We start from the raw sequence: 20095 nt of genomic DNA, 5'->3' as shown, positions 1-20095 counted from the left end.
GACCCCAAAATCTTCAACCCACAGCTTAGGGTAAAGATAAACAGTTAAGAAGTGCCAGGGAGTGAGGAGGGCAAAGGGCAGAATGACACAGTCTTTCCCAGAGCATCCGAAGGTAAACAGTCATTTGAGAGGTTAGGTAGCCCTCCAGATCTCAGAGATGGAAACCTTAAAAAAAAAAAACCAAACAGGAAAGTGAAGGTTGAGAGAGTCTGGCAGCCTCTTCACGGAGGACCTGGATGGGTTTCACAAGGAGGGAGGCTAAGCAGACCTGGCCAAGCCCATAAGCATCTAGCACAGGTCACAGAGACAAAAACATGACAAAGGTGCCCCTACCACTCCAAGCAGGCATCCTAGTCCTCATCAAGTTTGTTCAAGTCTCCAGAATAGTCTGGGGAGTGCTCTAGACTCCCAGCACTCAGATTTAGGTTAGCCTAGCTCAGGACCCAGACCTGGCCTAGAGTCCAGACAAGTACCAGCTCCAGACAAATACTTAGTCCAGCCTAGCCCAGTGTCAAGCACCCAAAGTCCCATACCTGTGGGGCACAGCAGGCCAAGAACAGCCCTTGGCCCGATACTCTCTTCCTTCAAGTTCCACTGAAAATTCCACCACAAAGGAACCTACAGTCATGTGCATGACTACCACACACCTTCACTGACTCTCCTGTACTCTCTGCACTTAGGCAGAGGGTCAAAGAAGGGGACACTCATGCCCATACTTTAGATAAGAAAAAGCTAAAAGCAGAGTAAACCCAACCTAAGGCCTAGCAGCCTGGAGAAGAAGGTGAAGACAGACTCGGAGTGCCTTCTGGAGTTTAGTCAGATGGGCACACCCAATTGCCACTCAGCAGGCATTTTCCAATCTGTGCTCCAGGATAGGACATTTGCTTGACAGAATTTAAGAGCATTTTGCTGCTGAAAACACTTTAAAAGCCACTGCCCTAAGCCAGCCTTCCAAAGCTTGGACTAATGTCACTGAAGATCACTGGGGCCCACCCAGATCCAGGGATCCTCTCACCAAGCTTTCTCACGCCAGTCACTGGCAGGAAGAGCACAGAATACTACTCAGAGAAGGGGCAGGAGGCAGCCGGTGGGTGGGACAGTAGGAGCTGAATGACATCAGGGAGAGTACAGTGGGAGGTCTGGTGTGCTGGGTCACTGCAGGCTAGCCTGGGACAACAGACCACTGTGGCAGACGGAGGGGGTCCAAGTTCAGTGTGAGCCGGCCACAGCTGCTGCCCTGTGGAGACTGGAGAGCACAGGCATGGCGAACGGTAGGGACGGGGGGGGGGGGGGGGCACACTGAGGAGCGCCTGAGGAGGCAGAGCCTCACTTCCATTCAAAGGATCCATGGATGTGGTAAGGGCACAAAGTCACAGAGTTGAAGGGCCTGACATGAGGACACGAGGAAAGGCAGATCTCAGGACCAGCAGGCCTGCAGGAAAGCTGAGACTGGACAGTACAGAGATCTTAGGGAAGGTGCTACACAGACCCCACAGCCACACGCTCCACTGAATACACTGCTACAGCTTCTCCCTCGCATCCCCCTCCCGTGTGCGTGTTATGTGTGCGTGTGTATGCATGTGCATGTGTGTGTGCGCAAGTGTGTGTGTGAGATAGCAGAGTAATTTTCAGGAGTTGGTTCTCTCCCTGTACCATGTGGGTTCCAGGAAGAGAACTCAGATTATCGGACTGTGTGGCAAGTACCTTTACCCACTATAAGCCGTCAATGGCTCTTCTCTGGCATAAATCAAAAGATGCTCCTCACAAGGACCCTGGAAGCTAAAAGCTTGTATCTATCTTAGTGAGGAGCAGGTATAACCAGAGGCTGGAAGAATCCTTCCACACAAAGGAGGGGTTCTGCCCCTGACCCAGGGAGACCATAGGTGACAAGACCACCTTATTTGCACTGTGTTTCTCATACCTTTCACAGACTCCTCTCGCTTTAATCTCTGTAAATGTCCTGATCCCAGGGACTATCAAGCTGTCTGAATGCTAAAACTGAGTAGTAACGTCTCTAATGGTCTGCCTGCTGTCAGTTTACTTCACACACCAGAACTACTGAACCTTTAGCAGGAAAGGCACACCTGAATGTCCTCATGCAGCACAAGGTGGTGTGCCCTTTGAGAACAAGAGCCGGGTGGGAGGGGAGATCCTGGCAGAGCTGCTAATACCAAGTTAAAGAGCTTAAGCTCCATGGGAGCACAGAGATGGCATTGTGGGAACACGGGGGTAGTGCAGAGGTAGATTACTGCGGGAGCACGGAGATGGGACACTGGGAGCACAGAGGTGGAGCACTGTTGGAACACAGTAGTGAGGTACCACAGAAGACAGTGTGAAAGCCAAGCCGGTATCTGAGGCGAAAAGTCCTTTCAGTACCAGCATCAACAGTGGGACTCACATTTATATCCCCTCCCCTCTCCTCTTCTCTCCCTCCCTCTCTCTCACTCCCCCCATCTTCCCTTCTCCTTCCGTGAAGCTGGGATAAAACCCCTGAGCTCAGGGCTGGAGAGATGGCTCAGAGGTTAAGAGCACTGACTGCTCTTCCAGAGGTCCTGAGTTCAATTCCCAGCAACCACATGGTGGCTGGCAGCCATCTATAATGAAATTTGGTGCCCCCTTCTGGCATGCAAGCATACATAGAAGGAATGTTGTATACATAATAAATTCTTTAAAAAAAAAAACCTGGGCTCAAGCATGCTAGGTAAGGGCTTGGTTTACACATTTTCAACCCTCCAGATTGACCTTGTTTTCTATTTGGACATCGGGAAGTCTCTGAATGGTAGGGTACTTCTCTAGGCCTGATCTGCTGTCCTAGAGACAGTCTGCCCTCCACACAGGCCAATGTGCAGGCAGTGGTGACCTTAAGCCCTTTCCTGCTGAGCAAGTGAAAAGCTCACTCTGAGCGAAATCTTAAATGGCACCACCCAACTTCCTTAAAATTGCATGAGACGACATGGTAGGAACACACATTACCAAATGTTGCGCACAGCCTGGAATGACATCAAAGAGTCACATTATGTCAAGGGCATGGTTAGCTGGATGCACGACACTTCTGAAGAGTATGAGATTTCCTAATAGCCATAGTCCAGGCTGGATGAGAAGGCAGACATAGCCTCAACTGGGCACAGATTGAGCTGGCCCCTCGTTTCTACCTGCACTTGGTACACATTTTTCCATACATCGTGGGCTTCTGTGGTTCCTAGGCTCCATGTGGGAACCTGTCTACTACTGACCAGGTCTATAAAATATCTCTGTGTGGAAACATTCAAGCTTCTGCCTAGCCCTTCTCCACAGGTGCCTGGGCACTGCATGATGGAACACGGAAGAGCTCCCGGGGTCTGTGGGAAATGGAAGGCTTCAGCTGGATTAGTAGGGTGAAGGCTGGAGGTTCTTCTCCAGGCCTGAGCCCCGGGGACCTCTACTGGAGTGATCCTTACACTGCTTCAGTATCACTGTGACCACAGCACATAACAGTGACCTCCTAGAACTAACACACAGACTCAGTCAGACAGCCTCTGCATTTTAACCTTATAATTAGAAAAGAAACTAAAAGTATAAAAATAATAAAAGCATGAAAAGTGGTGAAATAAAATATATCTGGCTGTCTAGCTCAGTTGCTGAAATCCCCTGCCTCCTGCCATAGCAGGTCCTCCACAGGAGAACAGGACACAGTCCTGTGGCCCTGGGGTCTGAGCTGGAGGAGAAGGGGACAGAGGGTGGAAAGCCCCCAAAACAGGGGGAATCACCTGGCCAGGACACCACTTCCTCAGAAAGGCGCAGTGGGGGCTGGGAGCCAGGGGCTTCCCACCCTCGGAAAGGGACCTTCTGAAACCTATAGGACAACTTGGGGTGCTGGGGCTGGGGAGGACTGGCTTCCCCAACTCCTAACAACAGTGCATAACTTTGGAAAGTCAATAAAATATATTACATATTATTAAACTGATGGATTATGGAAACCTCAAGTATATACATTTCCCACAAGAATAAATGTCCTCTGCCAGAAAAGAGAAGTTAGCACCAGGGCTGTGAACCTGTGTTTTTGGCCCAGACTTGGCTGCCCATCCTACTTCTTTTCTTGCATTAAGGAGGCTTTGGCTGATTAAATAACACGATTATTATTGTACATAACACAGGAAATATAACCCCCTTTACTCTAAAATACATGCTTCTCACACTTTGCCCAGGCTCCCTGTGGTCTGTGTTCTGGCATGAGCAGGTTTGTAACTCAAGCAGTGGCTATCCTCCCCGCCTCCATTCTGTGAGTCCACAGAGCTACTAATGCCAAAGGCTCCGCCTGCACTTTCCTGTGGGAGAGGAGTACCCCAGCCTGAGATGGGCAGCTCTGCAGGAGACAACAGAAGTCTCTAGAAACTATACCAACTGGTCTGTAGTACCAGAATACTACACGCCCGAGGAGTGTCTAGATGAAGCTCTCCAAAGAGTTTAAGGCAGCTTCTTTTGTTGTTGATGTTGCTGTTGTTTGTTTTGTTTTTTTCTTTCTAAATGCTGAATTAAAACCAGGGATTATGTCAGAGAAATGGAGTGAACCCTGGCTGGGTCTTCCTTCCTGGTCAGTCCCACTAAAAGAGCCCTGTACACAGACTCTTCTAAAGACAGAGAGAAAGGTTTTGATTCTCCTTCACCCCACACTCTCAGTTCATCTACTACATTTTCCTTAGGAAGGGACCTTCCAGAATGGCTCAGATTCAGCAACTGCTTTGAGAGCTGAACTTGCTCGTTTGGAAGCTGGATGTACAGGGATCAGCAAGCATGTTTTTGCTTGTTGATCACAGGCGTGCAGGAGCATGAACTGCAGCTCAGCACACTACCTGTGCTGGCTACGCGGAGCTTCTATTGCCATGTTAGTCAAACACATGGCCAGGCCACCAGGACACTGCCCGCCAGTGAAACTCCAACTGAGACCCTCCCACAAGGAAAAGGCAGAGAAAGCATCTTACTGAGTATATCAAATGGCAGATATATTTTCATAATTTGAAAACGACAATAAGAAAAATAAAATATGACTTACCACCATCAGACACAGTTGCAGACTGAAAAAAAAGAGAGAGAGACATGAGTTAATTACATCTCATGACAAGATTCAGGGAACAGCGCTTCACTTCCTCCAAGGTCCTGGGCGACTCCCAGCTACCCAGGTAGGCGCTGAGAGAAGCAGACAGTGAGTCAAGCCTTGGGGCTCCAACTCCGCCCCAGCTGGTGACTCCCTCTAAGAGGAAGTTGTCGTCATTTTCACTTGAAAAGAACAGATCCCAGCATGTCTGACATCACAGTCTTATTAACAGACCGTGTGATAACAGCTTAAGATTAGTGCCCCAGTGAGGGCACCTTGCAGGGCAGGGGCTCAGTACCAGACACTACTCAGCTCAGGCTAGTGTTACCTCCACTCCAGTGAGACCTGAGCTGTGAGAAGGCAGAACAGGAATGTGTGTCCCTAACCACCACCACCTCCCCCACCCCCGCCCTGCCACTCCCCCTTGGAAGAGTGGCTACTACAGTTCTGGGGAAATGCCTGGGGGCAGATTAAAAAGAGTTGGGGGTTGCTAAGAACTACTGGGCAGAAAGGCTGATCCTCTGGGAATAAAAACTGTCAGCAATTCTCTGTAGGAGCCCAGCCTGGGCTCATATGGACACTCGCTAGTGATCAGGTAGGTGGTGAGTGGCCCAGGAAAAGGCAGATGGATAAGGAGGCAGGCATCCCAGGGCAGCAGCAGAGGGACCCAGCAGGAGAAGGAGGAGCGTGGAAGAGCCAATGAAGCCTGTGGCTAGGATCCTGGCGGCAGTATGGCTCCTCCCCAAGAGCAGGCAGGACAGCCGAGTGCCAGAGTGGCTCAGAGGAGGCCTGGGACACACAGCAAGTCCAGCACCACTGCTCTCATGTCTGCAGCATGCCAAGATGCCAGAAAACGTTCCCTCCTGTGGCCTGGGCTATGGGTGGCTCTACCTAGAGCTTTCTGGATCAATTACAAAGCCTTCCCAGCTTTAACTCTCCAAGGTTCTACCATTTTTGCCATAGCATTCAGGTCTCATCTGAACCGGGCTTCTAGGTGCAGCCAGAGGGCAGACAGCAAGTGAGTAGAGCCTGCCTCACACCAGACCTGGGTCCCCTGGGCATCCTGTAAGACCCCTCTAGTAAAATAATCTACTCATGGGGTGTCCAGTTGACACTTCAGTGGCTGCCAACAGGAACACCTAGAACCGATGGCCATAAGACACTATCCACTCTCCCCAGGGAAGCCAAAGGATATGTGATATACAACCCACCAGGGCACCTGGATTTGTGCACTTCCTGTCCGACTTTACAGCCCATGTCCAGGCCTATCGGGCAGTCAGATAGTACTCTCAATCCATCCTGGCTGATACCAAGGAGCCCCTATTGTTACCCTGCTAGGATACATGATGAAGGACTCAATGGGTTCACCTTGATGGCCAGCCTCCACCTATGACCAAAGGACTGTCGTGGCACATAGAGAGAAGTCACTTCTTACTGTGACTGCTACAACCTGTGATGGGGTCTGAACCCATAAAATCGTAGGTCTAGGGAATCCAGGTTCTGTGAGGGCCAGCCATGATAGATAATCTAAGTCTGGGCAGGTCACCCAAAGGAAGTTCTTTATTTCTTCCAACCATTACCACCCGGGACTCTGGCCAACAATGAATTTAAATGGAGGCTGGAGTCACAACTGTTTACCCAGAGACATGCTGGGCTACAGGAGGAACCACAAGCTGAGATCACCCGACCCCTACCCAAGAACAGACCATTCAAAGGAAATTCCTGGCATTCCAAGCACTGTAGCTAGAAACACCTGCAGCTCAGAATCACCAGGAAACCCTAGACGAATGTCAGCCAATCAGGAGTCTTAAGACTCAGAAACCCCTCACCCCCACCTTTACTACTAAAAAACCCTATTCTAATTGCGCTCAGGGCGCTCCAGTTATTCCAATACGTTGGACGTGTGGAGAGACTGAGTTTGCAAACTTGATTAAAATAAAGGCTCTTTGCTTTACACACATGACTCTTGGTTTCCTTGTTGGCTTGCGGGGATTGCGGGTTTGGGCATAACAGTTCCTTAGCCACCAAGAGGATGCACCTAATTACTCTTTAATTTTTAATTTATGGATGTGGCTATTTTGCCTGCCTGTATGTCTGTTTACTACATTGTGTGCCTGGTGACCTCAGAGGCCAGAAGAGGGCATCAGATTTGTCTGTAACACTGGAACTGGAGTTACAAATGACTGTGAGCTGCTGTGTAGGTGCTGGGTACTGAACCCATGTCCCCAAGCAGCCAATGCTCTTAACAGCAATGCTACTCCAGCCCCAGAGTCACTTAACTTTCACTTTGTTGGACATCTATGAGCAGTATGCACCCATCCTGCATGCTGGCCTCCTTTACAGGCTGGAGTTTCCATGCCACAGCATGTCATCTGCCACCACAGTGTGAGGCTGAAAGACACCAGAGCCAGCTCTTCCTGGGGACTGTGAAGAAGACCCTTGTTGTGGTGCACATTTAGAAATTCTGTCAATCTTAGAGTCTAAACCTCAACAAGGTGTCACCTTGTGTCACTCAAGACAAATGCAGGCCCTTAAATCATAGCTGACTGAACACACATACCAGGAAATGTCAACACACAGCAGACCTACCATTAGGGAAGGATAGAGGCCTAGGAACGGGCCGGGAAACCAAAGACAAGCAGTGAGAAGATGGCTTTCAAGGACCAATGCCCATGAGAAACAACGGTGGGAATGAGCACAGCAGTGTAACCATCTGCCAGCACTGAGACACCTTTTTGGGAAGGGAAACTTTCAATTTCTAAAACAGTTTTAATTTATAGGAAAAAGCCAGTACAGAGATGTGTACTTTCTAATACGTTACTGTTACAAAAGCCAGAGTCCTTGAGAAACAGAAGATAGGCAGGGGATTGGGGCAATGGGCAAAAGCCATGGCCTCTAGTGAGGCGATGCACTGTCACCTACTCTATCTCATCTGAAATGTTCCACTCTTTCGGCATAGGCCTTAAGGAAGCTGTTCTGAGGCAGGCACAGGGCACAGTACTCTGGGAAGCAGGAGGATAACCCCACCTTCAGGAGCCCCTATATGTGCAACACCAGAGTACAAACTCTACCATACCCAAGGGAGGCCCACACAGGCCAGAGTCTGTGGAAATGTGAGCTGGAGCAATGGCTCAGGAGTTAAGAGCACAGCAGCTCTTCTAGAGGACTAAGGTTAAATGCCCAGCACCCACAGGGTTGCTCACAACTGTTTGTAACTCCAGTTCCAGGGAATCTGGAGCCCTCTTCCGACCTCCACAGGCAAAAGGCACATAGATGGTGCACAGGCACCCATGTAGATAAAACACTCATACACATAAAATAAATAAATCACCCTTTTAAAGGAATCAGTAGAAACAGCAGCAGTTTCACCTCTTAGAAAGGTCTCGGCAGAATGACACAGTCATGACACCATGGAGAAATAAACAGTGCCATTACAAGAGGGAAGAAGGGCCGTGGTTGGAGGTAAGGGAGGGGTGAGGAGGCAAAGGGGAAGAGGCAGAAGCCCCCAACTCATTCCCCTTTTCCTTGGGATTCCTAACAGTCCCAAAGGATGTTGTCACAGCAGTAAACTAGTCACCTGTAGTTCAACGTGACTTTTTACATTTTGATGCTCAGAGCATTTATCTCCTGGGGCAGTAGCTACAGGGACAGCGCATTCACAACACAGGCTTAGCACAGCACTCATGCTGTGCTTCCAGGACCTGACAGGGCTGGCCTGTGTTCCCCAAGGAGGGCAAGCAGGAGGAGCCAGAATAACCAGAGGTGTACCTCACCCCCCCCCCAGGGCGTGGGAAGGAGGACACTGTGGGCTAACTGTGAGAGGTGCAGTCACCTGTGGCGAGACACAATGCCGTGTCATCAGTGTCACCGCAAACAATGCAAGCGGTTTCCACAGCACTGTCACAGGCGTGTCACTTTCACTGTAAAACACGTGAAAAGGCAAACTGCACACAAAGGACTGACATGGGTCAGTCGCCCTTGGAGTTTGGGGTTATGGCTTTCTTATGCAGAAAAAGACCATGCAGATCTTAAGTGCACAGCGTACTATTTTGAGTACAAACCCACGATTGCATGATCACCATATCCAGACAGGGTATCCTCACCTTACAAGGTATCAATAAGCTTGGGCACCCCTGAGGCCACAGTACTTTACTGATGTGTTGTCTCCCTGCCCCCACTCCCTCTCGTCCTGGCAGCCACTCTTCTACTCTGCTTCAGGACCTTAGCCCTTTTAGATTCCACCATGGCACGGAGACCATGGAGGATCCGTCTTTCTGTCTGGCAGACTTCAGTCAGCCTAAGATGGTTCGATGTTGTCACAGATGGCAGCTGTCATATATACACCATATTTGCTTTATTCCTCATTCATTGGTCATCCGCAGGTATTTGGGTTATTTCTGTATCTCGGCTATGGGGTTAACGCTGCAATGGGCTTGACAGTGGTGCTGTGTCTCGGATCTAAGTCTCAAAGGAAACTTTACACTGCTTGCATATTGGCTGCACTGATTCCCACCCCACCAACTCCCGCCCTGGCCTACAGTTTTGCCCTTTAACACTGTGAAGGCAGGCGTCAGATGGCATCATACTGTTTCATCTCCTGATGAAGGGCACACGTGACATGGTCTGCACATGTTACTCAGGAAACCAGCTCCTCTGCCATTTTGCAAGAAGGATTTATTTATTTTTATTTTTTGAGACAGGGTCTCACTACACAGCACTGGCTGGCCTGGCACGCACAATGTAGACCAGACTGGCCTTAAGCTCACAGAGATTTGCCTGCTTCTGCCTCTGCCACTGGAGTGTTGGGATTAAAGGCTTCACTAATACACCCAGCCTAAAAGTAAAATTTTTTGTTTTAATTTTTTTATTGTTGATATTTAGCTACTTGAGTTTCTCATATATTTTGGTTACTGACCCTTATTGGGTAGCATGTACATGGCATGCAAACACTCTCCTACCTAAGAGACTGTCTTTTTGTTTTGTTGACATTGCCTTTACTATAAGGAGTTCCTGGCTTGGGTTCCTTTAGTAGTGGACTGTGACCTGAAAGTATAAGCTGGAAAAACCTAAGCTGCTTTTGGTCAGGGTGTTTTATTACTTCAGCGAAGATCAAATCGGAACAGAGTATCATGTGCATGTGAGCATCTCTGAGTGTCTATTTGTGGACACGTGTACGTCTGGGTTCCCAGGCCCTAAAGGAATATATACTTACCTCCCACGTGGGGGCTAATCTGAGGACTGCTGGTGGCTGCATGCTCTAACCCAGTGTGGAGCTGCTGCCCCAGATTACACAGCAGTCTCACCTGGCAGGTTCCCTTACCTGGACTCAGGTACACTTGCACCTCCTCTGGATGGCCCCTGATTACTCTCTCTGGCCATGTTGGGAAACCTAGGCAGGTCCTGTCTGCTCTGGGGCTCTTTGGTTGTGGAATCAGAAGGGCGGCTCCACAGACTCCAAGGAGTCCCATACTGCGCGCTGGGCTGCACTGCTGGCCTGGCATCAAAGCATGGCATTTGTAGCTACAACCTGCAGCTACCGGTTCTCTTCATGCTCTTACACATAGTACACAGTCGCACAAACACAATATAATGCTTTTTCTTTTAAATAAAGGGACAGCTGGAGAACATGTTCACCTAGAACAAGGCGGAAGAAGCAATCATCAGGTATATACCTGGAAGTTGACAAGAAATAACTTCTATAATCCAGGAGCCAAAGTAGATGCCAAGTCAGTGGGAGCATTCTAAGTTATTTCTGCTTAGAGCTACTCAACAAGCAAGACCTCAGGGGAGAAAGATCTGGAATGTGGAGTGTGCTTAGAATAGTGGCAAGAGGGGCAGGGAGGGCCAGAGATGGGGGGAGACTAAGGTCGTAAAAGAGCTTTTCTATGTTCAGTACAACCAAAAGACATGGAGATCAGGGAACTAAGGACAACATCTGTCACAGAGCCTCACATCTGTGATCTGCTCACTGCTGAGACCTCAGACTCCAAGCAGCACTTACTCCAGACAAGTACTGTGACCACATGGCAAGCACCACACAAACACAGCACTCAGTGTCCAAGTTCCCAGTCCTTTGTCCTGGTGCCTCACTGTAAGTCAGGAAAACCTTCCATCCGCCTCCCAGGAGCCTCCGCTGTGTCTAAGCACCACACTGAGCTCTGGTTATTGTGAGGCACAGACCACAGGCAGTCTCCGTGATCAAAATGGGCAGTGTGCAGGGAAACACATGCTAGAATGCTCACACTCACACACAGCCACAGCTGACCACCTGCACCTGAGGTGCTGGGTGTCTGAAGGTCAAGTTCACAGCTGCTGATGTGAAGAATCAGAGTGGCAAGGCCTGAGTCAGAGGACAGGGCTAACCTTTCCTTAGCTATGGGAGCAGAGAGAAGGGTGGGAGCAGAATCAAGTCTGGTGGGGTTCCCAGATAGTTAAGGGGAAACAGGGATGTGGAGGGTTCCATGGCCCAGAGAGGCAGTGAAGGCTGTGGAGGTTGGGGGTGGCAGTGCTGTAGGTAATAAACCTTGTGCTGACAAAGATAGACAGAGTGAGGGACAGCACCTTACATGGTGGAGGGGCTGGACCTGCAGGACCAGGAGGGGACGTGCCCCTGCAGAAGCATATTCTTGTGACTCCTCACGGTAGCATCTTAGCGGGCCACTGCCAGGCCACAGCCTGGACACATCAGCAGCACTCACTCAACGTGCATCAAAGCAACTTTACACTATCTTACTGTTTACCGCTAGGAAAACACGTTTGTGGACATCTACCCATGTGTGCCCTTTTCCTAGTGCAAACAAGCAGCTCATGCAAACACTGCCGAGTCCACCCAAGGGACACAGTCATGTCTGAAACACTGGCTGCGCCTTGCTTCCTCATGTTTTCAATCCCACAGGCAGCCGACCAGCTTCACCCTGCTGCACACTCCAGAACACTGTGGATTTGCCACGTTCTGCATTCAGCCCTGGTCAGAACATCACTTTAGAGCCCTACAATAGGTAGAACATGGCAGAGAGAATCTAATTTGACTAAAAGAGAAACTCAAAGGGGGAAAAAGAGATTCCACAATATACTTCAAACTCAGCCCACAAAAGCTCAGCAAGAGCAGGCAGAGGCAACCTCAAACACATCGCCTGCGTTTCTCACGTCCCACGGCTGCCACCGGCTGAGCCGCACTCATCACTGCTAAGCACACCAACAGTGCCAGCTCCACTGCTGTCGGCTACAGCCCCTCATCAACGCCTAGTCTCTTCTCATAGAGGACGGGCAGATGAGGACAGGCAAAAGGTTCCAGACATGAGAGGCAACGGACACTCTGGACACTGGAATCTGAATCACTCCTCAGCCACAAGTCCCCTTGGCATCCTCATCTTCCGTGCTATTCATTTACCTCCCCATGTCCCAACAAGGCTCTACCTTCACCAAACTCAAAGGTCTTTTGCTGCACCGTGGGTACAGCTCCAGCCATGCAGGCAACAGAACTCCCAGGAGGAGCCTGTGCATGCCCTGTACGGGGCGTACCTGTATTCCTGTACCCACTGAAGTCCTACTCACCACCCCAAGGAGACAGTGGGCCTTCCATACAACTAAGAAAGAAAAGTCCCGTGTTTTCTTTACACTAGAACCAGTTTTCATTTTCAAATATTAAACAGCACTCAATACAACCTAATGGCCACTCTCCCGTAATGATGACCACATGGCCCAACCTGCTGTTCCTGACATCTGAGGCCTGAGGAAGAAACAGCATCCACCTGTGGGATGTGCTGACTGTCACCTCACTCCACACAGAGCCTTAAATGCTTCTGGGTACAATTGCTCCTCCCAACAGACCACCCAGGAGAAGGGAGATCCTGAGAGGGTGTAGGCAGATTGGAAATGTTGCTTTCCTATGATAACTCATACTTCTTTTGACTATAGATTTGACTCTCCTTAAGTAGCTCATACCAGAGCCCAGGACACATCTAATGGCCATGCAGTCCAGCACATGCATTCCCCATCCACATAACCTGAGGAAGTCATGGTCAGTATTCCTGGCCACTGAGACTCTTGGCTCTCTGGCTCTAATTTCCATCCACCTGGCTGTCCATGTGTCCTGAAGGATACTGGACTAGGAAAACTAGAGAGCTCCTTGCCTCAGGGCAAAGAAAGCACAGCCGCCTGCACTTCAAGAAAGGCTGCAGCAAGCCATGCAGACTACATACAGAACCCCAGTGTTCTGAGTGCCCCATTTTAAACCTTAAGATTCCCTTGGGACCTGGGGTTTAAGAACAGTCTCTCCACTTTACTCCAACACCAAAGGGTTAGGGAGCATCTGTCTCGGTCCCCAGGAGCCACTCTACTTAGCTGGCCAGTGCCTGGTGGGAAAGAAAAGGCTAGAAAGCAGGGAGGTGTCAGCACATCAAACACGACCATGCCACTTAACCATACCCAACCCAGTGGGAGCTGCTCTACCCTGGAAACCAGCCCTGACCCATGAGACCAGTTCAGGCCCTGAGGGAAATGGAAGGGTACGGCTGTCCTAGTGTGCACTAGCATTCTACACCTACACCTGGCGGGTATAGACGTCCTCCTGTGTACTAATGTATACACCCACACCTGGCGGGTATAGACGTCCTCCTGTGCACTAATGTATACACACACACCTGGCGGGTATAGACGTCCTCCTGTGCACTAATGTATACACACACACCTGGCGGGTATAGACGTCCTCCTGTGCACTAATGTATACACACACACCTGGCGGGTATAGACGTCCTCCTGTGCACTAATGTATACACCCACACCTGGCGGGTATAGACGTCCTCCTGTGCACTAATGTATACACCCACACCTGGCGGGTATAGACGTCCTCCTGTGCACTAATGTATACACACACACCTGGCGGGTACAGACGTCCTCCTGTGCACTAATGTATACACCCACACCTGGCGGGTATAGACGTCCTCCTGTGCACTAATGTATACACCACACCTGCCACTGATATTCTAGCAACTTTTACTCCAGGAAGTGTGAATTAGATATTAGGAAGAAAGATTAAGCAATTCCCAGGAAAAAAAAATTGAAACCAGTACCCAGGAATTAATGACAATCTTCCATATAAGCTTAAATCTATTTTTATCTTCCTAACAATATGAGACTATCACAAAAAGAAAAATGCTTTTTGTGCTCTCTCAAACTTTTTTAAAAATACACTCTATAATAGAGGGAGCTCCAGCCAGCCAGCCTGACTAGGGCCCGGCCTGCTAATGTTTTCTAGGTACTGCGTGGAGATGTTCACGTGGTTGATGTTATTACTCAAAATCTAATAAAGAGTTGTTCCTCAAAATAAATAAATAAATAAATAAATAAATAAATAAATAGACTCTATAACACGTTCCACTCCATACCCTTCTATAATAACCAAACATTAAAACTCCAGTACTTGTCAATATGTTCCCGCAGAGCCAATTTGCTATATTTTGAAATGTGAACTACAAGCTAGCAATTTAACAAGAAGAGAAATGTTAGTGTTTATCCACTTGGAACGCAGTATTGCAAGAAAACATTCACTAGCACTTAAAGAGCTGTTAGAATTACTATGGGTAACTAAAAGATAAATGTTGGTGCCTTCAGACAGGCTCCCAACGGGTTAGGAGGGACCAATGTCCCAAGCAGCCAAACAGACAGCCCTGCACTGGGCTGTGGTCTGAGTCCCACACTCACCCATCACTCTGACCTAGCTAAACAGCCAGTCCTGCACTGGGGCTGCGGTCATATTGTTGTTGGTGTAGCACTCACTCCATGGCTCTCTCAGGACCCAAGGAAAGCAGCTTCAAAGCTTACACTTCAAAGCACCTGGAAATTCCACAACTACTATTCCCAGAGTAGGTAGAGATAAAGCAGTAACCCGGATGTAAGCTTTCTTATGGACATCCGTTTACACAACACACAGCAGCTGGATCACTTACCTGATGGTCAGTAAAAACGTCCGAATCATCTGACAGCCCCTTTTCCAAATTCATCTTAAGACAAGATAATGTCCAGAACGCGTCAGGCACCTGGATCTAAAACCCCATCCGACACAGCACCGTGCCTGTGCATGTCAGAAAAGTTCAGACATTTCGGTTCCATGTGCTCCCTTCGTCACCCATGGCAACAGGACACTGAGGAAGCTGTGGTCTGCCAGAGACTCAGACGCTATCTTGATCGACTCATACATAAGAGCCATTTATATATAAGTCACCCTGTGAGATCATTTTTAAAGCATTTCCTCTCCAGAATCTGAAGAGCAGCACTAGCTGATAGGGGTAATTTCTCAGCACAACAGCTGCAGAGAATTTGTGTTTTAGCGGCGTGGTATGGTTTGCAACCTTAATTACAGTTGCTGCTGATTCTATTATAAGCCTGCTCCATATGCACGCGCTTCCTTGGTGGCAGCCAGCAGGATCTAGTACGTTCCTAAAAACCCCTCCACCTCCACGCAGCATCTGTGATACATGATTGGCTACGCTTGCTTCCCAAGGATGAACAACCCAGGAATGTGTGAACCTGATGGATCCTGGCTTGCGAAAGGAAGAAGGGGGTGGGAGGTGGGGGGAAAGATTGCCGCTAGAACCTGGGTCCCACTGCAAAATGACCTGCCGCTTCTCTGAGACTGGGTGAATTGCTCAGCCGGGTGTCTCCAGGCACTGTGGTCTGGCCAATCAGGCTCTACAGCCCTCCATCATCCTAGACCACTGGGTTAGATGGGGGCACCCCCAGAAATCACAAATGCAGTGCCTCTGGCCCTTAGACTGGGCCAGGCCTTGTGTCTGTGTCAGGCTACCAGATGGGAACGCCTAGGGCCAGGATCACCTTTGCTCTACCGAGAGAGCTGTGTGATCACAAGGCCGAATCCACAACACCTTCCCTGCCCTTCCATGTGGAAGCTACAGTGACTGCTGACCACGATGAGAATCTGCAGCAGCTCAAGTCTCCTTAGACTTAGGCTTTCTGGGGAGATGTAGTAGTGAACACAGGAACAGAGCCAGAGAAAGCAGCAAGGGGCAGGGCTCATGTGCACCACCCTCATTCCCACCCAAGCACAGCTAGCGCCCAGACAGGGGATTTACAATGGAAGAAGCAAACAAGGGGACTGGCTTCCACAGCTAGAGATGGTCCAGACAGCCCAGTCCTCCCTCTGCAGAGCTGCTCCTTGCTGGAAGGGAGCACCACCTATGCTCTGTGGGTAGTCTGGAGGCTGTGGTCAGTCCTGTGAGTCCAGTGGCTACTGGCACAGGGAACTGTCTCCATGCCAAAGAGTCTAAGTGATACACAGCAGATTGACAATTGTCTGAGGACCTAGCACTAATTGATAGAGTTTTGGAAGGGGTGCAGGACAGTACATCTCAGTCCACCAGCCCTCCAGACCCTAGAAACAGCTATGAATGACGAAGGTGCATATGTGCCAGGTGTGGCTAACGCGCACAGAGGAACCTGCTGCGACGCTGAGAGACAACCCAGCCATATATCACTCAATAACTTTAGACAGAAAGGTCTAGGTGCTTGCTTTCATTATCTCAAACAGAATGCCTGCATCCTAGGTATGTTCAGTCAGGGATGGGAAAGGAAGAAAACAAGAGCATCTTGTCAGTATGGATGCTGTGGCTCAGTCACAAGCAACCTGGAGTCTTAAGGCCACATCTTCTCTTCTCCTCATACCTGCGATTTGCCCTTGCCTCTATAGCTGATGAGGTCATTGCTAAGGCTGATACTGGCCTCTTCGTCTGAGGACAGGCCTAGAAGACAACCAGGCCGACACCAAGGACTCTGTGCCGTCCTGCTGTTTCCTGACCCACACATTCTCTGAGCTGCCTACCAGATCAGGGCCCAAGGGTGAAAGATAACAGTGGCAGTAGCCAGGGCCTCACATGCCTTCCTGCCTTCTGCCCATTCCCAGTGCTGGGGGATAGTTTTCAAGTCTGGGCCCACCAGCCCCAGCGCAGCTCTCACAGAGTTGAGCCTATGGCCACTTCAGGAACACGAAGCCAGGACCAGAGAATGAGATGTGAGCAGAAAGCACTGGGCATCAGCGCTGCGTGAGCCACTATCCAGCAGCTCACGCTAAGCCACCCCACACACCAGCACCCTGGAGCCCAGAGAAGAGTGAAAGCCACCACAGGCAGATCAGTAAGCCGTGGTGTCAGGTGGAGTATTCAACCTAGAGTACCCAGACTATTGCTACTTGGTGAGACAAGAGGTACGTACTAAGTGCCCACAGGATCCCAGGAGGGGCCTCATCCCCACCTTCACCCCAGAGCCAGCACTTGGAATAAGGAAACTGGAGTACACAGGGATGTGGATGAGGCGCTGGCCAGAACCACAGGGACAAGAGCAGAATGACAGCAGTATAAGAGGGCAGAAGACCAAGGCCAAGTGGAAGTGAGAGCTCATGGGAGGTGTGCCCCAAAAAGTTCTAGTGCAAACAAAGGGCTCCCTAGCCTCCCATTCTTCATCCGAGCATTGCCAACCAGACAGCTGGAGAGGCTAGCCAGGCTGAGAGCTCTCCACCTGCCAGCACCGTCACAGCAGAGCATGGCCTCGTGACCCTCAGTGCCTCTTGCTCTTGCCAACTTTGCCAGAGCAGGCCCACCTCCCTCTGGCCTGACGCTCTCCATGGCCTGAACCTCATCAGCTTCTACTGGCTGCTGTGTTCCCAGAGATAAACAGTGTACAGAAATGGAACAGCCCCATGAGCAGCATCTGAATGGGGAAATACTCTGGGCAAAGAGATCCCTATTGTGTGTCTGAATGAGTAAAGAGTCACGGTAATCCCCCACATAAAGGAAGAGAAGATAGGAGTATGAAAGACCAAACTAATCCAAATTATTGGAAACAGGGAAGGGTAGATTTAAGAAATAAGAAAAAAGACTTTATTTTGAGCTATCTGTAAAGTCATCCTAGAGGCGATTACACACTCTGCAGCCGCCAGCATCTCAGTTCAGGGAGGCTGCAGTGGAAGCCACCAAACCTGCCAAATGTCAAGAAGGCACTTTCCCTTGTGTCCTGACCTGGCTCTCACGTGGGGTTTCTGTATGCTCTGCTGGGATTGTGAGTATGACAAGCAAGAAGAGTGGGCTGGGTCTTCAGACAGTATCAAAGCACCCACATAAAGCCTCCTCCCACTACCATGGCTCTCCAACATCTGGAGCACAGGGCTACTTTTAATGGAAGCAAAACGTTGGCTTGGGCGCCCCCTGCTGCCCAGAATCTGCCATCGCCAGTACCAGCAAAACAGTACTGGCGTCACACAGCAACAGGCAACTCTATACCAACTCCAGCTTAGGTAAAAGAGGTCAAATCAGCTCATCCCAGCACAGTGCTCTGCAGGGCCACCAACAGATCCCTTGGGTGTTGGAAGGTCAAGGAGTAGAGACTAGAACACTGGCTTTAGCCAGGACAGAGATGAGGGCACACAGGACAGGCAGGCCTGGCCCACGCATAGGGTAAGGTGGGAGCCAAAGGAAGATCAATGTGGAGGCAAGACTGATGGTAAACACCTATAGTCCTATAGCTCCAAAGGCAGAGGCAAAGGAGGTGCTACAAGTTTAGGGCCAGTCAGGCTACACAGTGAAACCTTGTCTCAGAAAACAAGGGCCAGTAAGACGACTCACTGGATAAAGGTACATGCCACTGAGCTTGATGAGATCAATCCCTGGGACCCACACAACTCATGCTACTGCACAAGCGTGCGGACACACACACACACACACACCACAATACAAATTCATTCACTCACTCATTCATTCAATTATTTAACAGGCTATAGAACAATCCAGAGTCACAGGAGGCAGACAGGGTTTTATCTTGTTGTAGCCCTGTAGGAAGCTCAGAGAACACAACAGGCTTCTCTGTGAAGGGCCCATGGGACACTCAGCTTTGCAAGCCATCCCAACCCTGCCTGAACTACTCAATGGCCATATGATACAAAAACAGCTGAGATACAGGCCTGGGTGATGTGGCAGTGGCCATTAACTAGGCACCAGGCCCAGAGCACCAGCTCCAGCTCCCAGAACCTCACAATTTACCTTCTATTCGCCCCGCCCTCAGGTTCTATTGCTGCAACTCCTCCTGTCACACAGAAACACGACCGCTTCCTCCAGACTGCATTCTGAGAGCCCCGGTGGGGCAGTGCCACCCGGACTCCAGTTGCGGTCCAGACTCCGGGTCCTTCCCTCTTGCGCTGCTCTCCAGGCTTGTCTCCAGGCCCTATCTAGCCGCCACTTGTTGCCCAAAGGCCTTCTAAACACAGCCCCACTAACCTTGCAGAGAGTGACTGCAATCTGCTCTCACAGCTAGAGCCTAACTGAGGCACAGGCAGGAGCCTGGACCCTCCATACCAAGCCCAAGGGTAGTTGCTCTCCCTCAACTCCCTGCTACAAACTTATCCAAAGCTTTGTCACACCAAGAATAAGATTCAAGCTTGCATCCCAGCCCTTCCTGCCCTTCAGACACACTGCCTGTGACCTGAGTTCCTTGTGGCTAGTTCCCTCCCTGTATGGAAGGCTCAGTATAAGATCCCTCCTCAAAATAGCCATGCCCCACTCTTCACCCAGAGAGCCTGGCTTATTGTCTCATTTTTATCACCATGCCACATGTGGACAGCAGTTCCCTGGGCTCAAGATCTCTTCTGGACACATCACTACCTATTGTAAGTGAATATCCTCAGAGTCAATCAAGCAAGAGTCAAGCAATATCAAGGGCAGTTCAGCTGGGCCCTCCCCTGCAAAAGGGCTGTCTCAGCTGGACTTAATTGACTGTTAACATAGTCTCATGGATGGGTGGGAAGGGTCTCAAGCCCCCCACCTGAGTGTCCTGTCTCTCCCTACCACCTTGTGTATGGAACTCTACTTAAATGCACTTGGCCTGGAGAGGGGCTAGAGTACATAAGCTGATGAAGCCAAGATGAGGGGAGGGAGCTCCATCTATGAACAGTGGGGAAGCCTCCATCCCTGCTGAGTAAAGTCTTTCTAGGTGTAGCCTGTTGGGGGAACCGCATCCCTGTAA

The 20095-nt window shown here is 50.0% G+C and overlaps 1 protein-coding gene across 5 annotated transcripts in view; it reads right to left on the bottom strand.

Moving 5' to 3' along the window:
- The window catches only part of Rgs12 (regulator of G protein signaling 12), a 101055-nt gene that overhangs the window by 35757 nt on the left and 45203 nt on the right, over positions 1-20095 (bottom strand). For all 5 annotated transcript variants that reach the window (XM_057772281.1, XM_057772282.1, XM_057772283.1 and 2 more), the window contains exon 4: positions 5030-5051. In XM_057772281.1, the coding sequence (XP_057628264.1) occupies positions 5030-5051 (22 nt within the window). The remainder of the gene's footprint in view (positions 1-5029; positions 5052-20095) is intronic.

The sequence above is a fragment of the Chionomys nivalis genome, chromosome 6, assembly GCF_950005125.1.
Source record: "Chionomys nivalis chromosome 6, mChiNiv1.1, whole genome shotgun sequence".
Taxonomy (NCBI): Eukaryota; Metazoa; Chordata; class Mammalia; order Rodentia; family Cricetidae; genus Chionomys; species Chionomys nivalis.
This window is presented reverse-complemented; position numbering and strand designations above follow the sequence as displayed.